The sequence below is a fragment of the Amia ocellicauda genome, chromosome 4, assembly GCF_036373705.1.
Source record: "Amia ocellicauda isolate fAmiCal2 chromosome 4, fAmiCal2.hap1, whole genome shotgun sequence".
In the NCBI taxonomy this organism is placed as follows: Eukaryota; Metazoa; Chordata; class Actinopteri; order Amiiformes; family Amiidae; genus Amia; species Amia ocellicauda.
Window position 1 is genome coordinate 37,118,737 of NC_089853.1, and position 6,451 is coordinate 37,125,187.

The window sequence follows — 6,451 nt, forward strand, 5'->3', positions numbered from 1 at the left end:
CTGCCTGGCTACTTTGGTGGACATTAGACACGTCATCCCAGCAACAAAGTTGTAATAAAACACATCACACTATTATAAACCACAAATCTTCGATGATGAACAAAATGTCCTGATGTACAGTAGGCTTGCATAACTCTGATTGTGGAGGTTCAAATGATATTCAGGAGGAAGTTTCAATAATTGACAGCTTAGGAACCAAGGGAAAGTGAGAAATGGATTCAGCCATGTAGATACTTATTTTAACAATAGAGAAGAAGAACCTATCATTTGCAAACATTTTGAAAAACATTTGTGAAGTCAAATCATTCAGCCATGGTGCTGCTGACCTGTAGGTTGAGTACAGCCCTCTGTGGGTAGTCTCCAGATAGTCCAAACCTGGAACAGAGCTGGCTGACCAGTGTGAGGCCTGACAGAAACAAAATCACGAAGACAGGGTGTTTGTGAGTCTTACATACTATTTCATGGTGTCTGAGAGATTCAGTTTCCGCCGAGACACACATGCAATAAATACAGACAACACCAGTGCCACCATCTGATATAGTCTAGAGGACTACCGTAAGCACGATTTGCAGAGAGAGTGAGAGACGAGGAGAGAGAGAAGAAAAAAATTGAAACCAGTTGGGTTACACATGAAACACATGAGACAGAATAACAACATGATTGCTCCTGCCTCATCTTCACTCACCTGAGCCTTCATGGGAGACCTCCGCCTCTCAGGAGACTCTAGCAGGCTTAGGGAAAGTGGGCTAGAGGATCGCAGAGAGGGCCTGGTCCTTGGAGACTCTGACTTCCTGTGTCCTGGTGGGGTTCTGGACAGTTCTGAGCTCAGGGACCCCCAGCCATTGTTGCTGTAATCCCACAAGTACCAACCCCCATCATGGTTCCTTCTGAACTGGGACATGACTCTACTGGTGCTGGAGTGGGTCACTTGACAGCCGATGGAAAGGTTTTGCGTGGCTCAGAGGAATTGTCTCTGGCTAGAGAGGACGATCAATTTACAGGGACAGTTTCCAGCAGATCTCTGAGACAGGATAATTCTAGTATTCTCACGATGTCAGCAAACATTCACACGCCCTACAACAGAATACAAAACTATTAAGAGTTGCATCAAACTATTATTCTAGAACTTGCTTAGATCCTTTACTGGGTGTGTTCCTGCTGGGGGATCCAAATCTAATTTCATGGTACACCAGAGAACATAAATGTGTTGTGGGTTATTTTTTATTTAAAGAAAGCAGATATTATTATTTTTTTGTTTTGGGGAGGGGCATTTTTTTGGCAACAAAAGTACGAATCTAAATTATTTTGCCACTTATTCTTATACATAAAGATGCTTTCCATCATCTTTAATGCATACTGGGAATACAAGATGTTTGAATCTTCCCATAGACATCCACTGTCTCCAAAGTCAATTGTGGCAGGAAACTAAAATACTACTTTTAGTGGTGATTCAACAATTTTACTGGTGGAGTCACATCAAGTCAATATACATTTATGCCAACCTTTTTCCTTTTTGTTTAGATTTAACAGATTTGTTTGGAGTAAAAATTTTTGACGAGTCTTTTTCACTGAATAAAAAATAAATACTATAGAATGCATAACTGGAAATGCAAATACATAATTCATCAATTAACACTCTCTCACCTTTCTATATATGAAAACCTTTCAACATCTGTCTGCTGGTATCACTCAGATCTTACCACAAACAAGATACTTTTCAGAAATCCTGTAAAAGATACAGTTTTTCTGCTTGTATTCCTAGTGTTATCGATAGGGGGCATAAGAACTCAAATCAATTGGGATTTAGGAATCTGCAAGAGGTTAGAAATAGAAGACATCAAAACAGAGGTAATCAGTACGTGCTCAAGGTGAAAAGGCACCATGCCAACCAGCGTAATTCTAAGGGGTGAGGGAATATCTTTGTATACTGGAAATTATAATAGTAGGTAAATCAATTGATAGAGCTATTGGAGTATGAAAACACACAAATATGTGTTCTTTCACATTCTGAAGGAAATTCAAGCTCTGTGACAAAAAACTTGCCAGACAGCACACGCCTCAATTATGCAGTTGTCCTCAATATGGAAACAGAGGTCTTTATAAGACACAATCTGGTCTGTCTGCTTTTTATCCTTCTTCTTCCTAGAAAACCAAACCATTAGGCCTTTTGTACAGACCTTTGGGATCATCAGTATAACCTGGAAGCGCACAAATGCCATGTCTGACAATATCCCCTAAGCCACAGCAGTACAGTATACCTTGTAAAACAAAGGATCCCTTGGGTTTGGGGTGAGTAACATTTCTGCTTATAATACGAATGCATGCATCTGACCATAAATGAAACCTTAACCATACACAGGGTACAAATGTCAAGGCAAGCCACACCACTGCTTGGTATAACTGCAAAACAAAACACAGATAGCTCCATGGCCAAAATGTATCCCTTACCTTTACACAGTCCCCCTGCGGCAATGACTACTATAAAGCCCTCTGGACTGCTCAGGATTTCTCTGATTCTCATTGGTGGTTGTTATTGTGGAGCTGAGGACTGTGACCATAGTAACCAGGGTACACAGAGTGGCTTATCTCAAATCCACTACAGACCTGGCAGTTGAACACAGTGAGTGCAACAGAAGGGCAGGACAGACCAGGCAGAATTCCTCACATGGCTAGAGCCATAGACTTATTAACCCTTTCCGCTATACACAAGGTGCGATCACATTAGCATTGAATGATGTGAGAAACATATCTCACTTACGGCAGGATCACGGGAACCTAAAGTCACATACACTTTGGCATTTGTCTTCACAGACTGTTCTGAAGAAATGTTTAACACACTTCTTCCTTCTGCTGTTTGATATGATTAAGTTTCAATTACATTTGATGAGTGCTGACATCAGACCGTCTTACTATAGTAAGACATTGATCTTTATACTATATTTCAATTTGCTCTAACTAAGGAACCAAAGCTGTTCACAGCAGCCTTTATCCTGGAAATTGTCTAGATGTATTTAAAGTGTGAATTATGTAGGTTTCATAGCTGCACTGTAGAGATTATTACATTTGTGTTTCCATATCCCAAATCACTTTTCAAAATACTGTAATTTGCAATGCAATGCTAAAACTATTTCATGGGATTGCCTCCAAATCCACAATCAAGATGTGTTTCTGTTGAGCCACATATACAAAAATATGTTTGGCCTGTATTGTCTCAGAGAGTAAGATCCAACACAGAAATGTCTGGAATATCACTTATGTAGACAGTCAGGAACGGGTGACAGAGCAGTGATACTCTGGAAAATACAAGTCAGAGCAGAACATCCATCTGTATTAGGCCTAAGAGCTCATGAGAACATTACAAAAAAGGAAAGAACACCACACCTTTAGGTTATAAAACCATTTATTTGGCATTAAACTAGTGTGCCAAGTGCACTGGATATTGTCAATGACATTTCATCTGAACAATATTCCCAGTGGGTGGAAAATATATTTGTTTCTGTTTAAGACATACTGAACCAGTAACTTCTCATTGTGCTTAAAAATGTATGTGTTGATCCTGTCTGTGTCCAGATAGATAGTCATGTTATCTTCAATGATAGCTATTTCTTCTGACCAGCGCTGTCTTTGTGCACCAGTGGGAGTTTGGGAATCTCTTAAAAGCCTCTGGCATTCCATAAATTGGAACAAGATGGAGAATTGGGCAAAGGAGTCCAGCAGAAGGATCTCAATCAATCTCAAAGGCAGTTAATGGAAGTTCAGACCTTTTTCCAAAGTTAATAAATACAAATTACTGAAGCAAAATATCCACATTAGGAGGAACGAAATTAAGTCTACTGGGGAAAAAGGGCCTCAAACATATCTGACAAAGAGTTTCCCTCTACATACACAAAGTCCTCCCCATCACAGACAACTACAGTTTCAAATTACAATCGATCAATACGATTGGACGTATAAATACAACTTTTTCATTTCAAAGAAACATCTCTCCACAAGATTTAGTGACCACAGATACAGATGTCTAAAAGTCTAAAACAAAAGGCAATTAGCTGAAACTCTCAAAGTGTTCAATTTTGCCAGGTAGGCAACACAAGCGGTCATGTGTGTACTCTATGTTAATGCCAAAATGTCAGTTTGTCTTGTGGCATGATTTTAAATGTTTGTTTTTGTTGGAAGCAGAGGGTGGATGGGGGATTGTGGGTGTATTAAAATATGTATATATGTGATTAAACAACCAATTTTCTTGTAAATACTTTCACAACTCAGGCACGGTGGATATGAAGTACTGTTTCCGTGACAAACTCAAACACCACAGACGTCGGTAGTATCCGTGGAGACATTGTTTTCTAATTAGTCACCTATTACATTGGTTTTGTAATTATTATTTAAGTAGGAGGATAACTGCGTCTAATTCATTAGACTAATCCACTCCTAGTACATGTTGCCATTCTATGTCATAGGCCTACTCCAGAAATTATTAGATGTCTGATAATAATACTACTACTACTACTACTACTACTACTACTAATAATAATAATAATAATAATAATAATAATAATAATGTATTATAAAGTTCCCCCGTAATTAAATACAAATAATATTGTATTATTTGTATTTAATTACGTGGGAACGTTATAGTAAAGTGATGGATTTTGCGTTTCAAAAACAACAACAACAAAAAAAACATACATATGTCCCTTTTTTCTAGAAAAGTGTAAGCGGTTACTTTATGTAAATCGGGGGTGAGGGGGGGTCTAAAATGATTCATCCGTGTGTTGAACAAAAACATCTGCTGACTGACTTGTCGCCAACAAAACGCACCTGTGAACAGCAGCAGCCTCGCCTCGCCGGCGCGTCATCAGGCCTCGGGCTGCTCCGTCGCTCCAAGGTAATTCATCACTGGTTTCACTGGTGTCCACGCTGGAATGAGGTGGAAATGGTCTTTGAAAGAAATGTTTCATTGAAATATGCACGGCTGCCGTTTCCGATATTTCCGTAATTATGTAATGCAATCCCAGTTCACTGTTCACGCAAAACCCTGTAGCTGTGGGCTGCGCTGCGGACAGCGGTGTCTTCCGTCACTTCCCTGCCTGGTGCGTCTCCTGTCCACACAGGCGTTATCCCTGCACTCTCACACTGCCTCACTGCCACACTGTCATACTGCCACACTGTCATACTGCCACACTGTCATACTGCCATACTGCCACACTGTCATACTGCCACACTGCCATACTGCCACACTGCCACACTGTCATACTGCCACACTGTCACACTGCCATACTGCCACACTGCCACACTCTCACACTGCCTCACTGCCACACTGTCATACTGCCACACTGTCATACTGCCACACTGTCATACTGCCATACTGCCACACTGTCATACTGCCACACTGCCACACTGCCATACTGCCACACTGCCACACTGTCATACTGCCACACTGTCACACTGCCATACTGCCACACTGCCACACTCTCACACTGCCTCACTGCCACACTGCCATACTGTCATACTGCCACACTGCCACACTGTCATACTGCCATACTGCCACACTGCCACACTGCCATACTACCACACTGCCATACTGTCATACTGCCACACTGCCACACTGTCATACTGCCACACTGTCACACTGCCATACTGCCACACTGCCACACTGTCACACTGCCATAATGCCACACTGCCATACTGTCATACTGCCACACTGCCACACTGCCATACTGCCACACTGTCATACTGTCATACTGCCACACTGTCACACTGCCATACTGCCACACTGCCATACTGTCATACTGCCACACTGCCACACTGCCACACTGCCATACTGCCACACTGCCACACTGCCACACTTTCATACTGCCACTGTAACTGACACATTGAAAAAAACAATCATTCATTCAAAAGGACACCCACTTTCTGGCCCGCCACACTTTAACTCCCATTATTATTATTATTATTATTATTATTATTATTATTATTATTATTACATGCATACATAAGCTACATAATAATGCTGAATAAAATATATTATCAGTTCTTAGGTCAGGATATGCATTTGCAGACATTACATGTATCTTATAGCCTAGAACGGTACTAGTAACTTTACAGCTTTTCATTTTTGGTTGTGAAAGAAATAGTGAATTAGTGCCCTGATTAAATTGACATTTACACCTGCTTTTCATCAATGGACACATTTCTCTAAACTGCAAGGGGGTGGGGGGCAGTCCATTATTAAAAAGTTTGCAAAGCTAACTGCAAGAAATATTGCCATAAGCTGTTAGAGGTACTTGGATCTTCTAGACCAAGTTAGAGATTTGGTTTTCTGAACCTCCAACCAGCTCCCTGGTGCTGTAATGTATGTGTTCAAATGCACATGTTGCATGCACTAAAGGGGTAAAATGAACAATAGATGGCACACTTTGAGTCCTGCCATCTTCCTGAGGTCTAGTGACTG

At 40.9% G+C, this 6,451-nt stretch overlaps 1 protein-coding gene across 1 annotated transcript in view; it reads right to left on the bottom strand.

Moving 5' to 3' along the window:
- Window positions 1-2,492, bottom strand: part of LOC136748347 (myosin-7B) — a 33,180-nt gene extending 30,688 nt beyond the window's left edge. The window contains exons 1-3 of the mRNA XM_066702020.1: window positions 2,449-2,492; window positions 686-1,074; window positions 327-406 (exon numbers count right to left, since the gene is read on the bottom strand). Of these exons, the coding sequence (XP_066558117.1) occupies window positions 327-406; window positions 686-901 (296 nt within the window). The 5' untranslated portion in view covers window positions 902-1,074; window positions 2,449-2,492. The remainder of the gene's footprint in view (window positions 1-326; window positions 407-685; window positions 1,075-2,448) is intronic.
- Window positions 2,493-6,451: the final 3,959 nt, after the last annotated feature.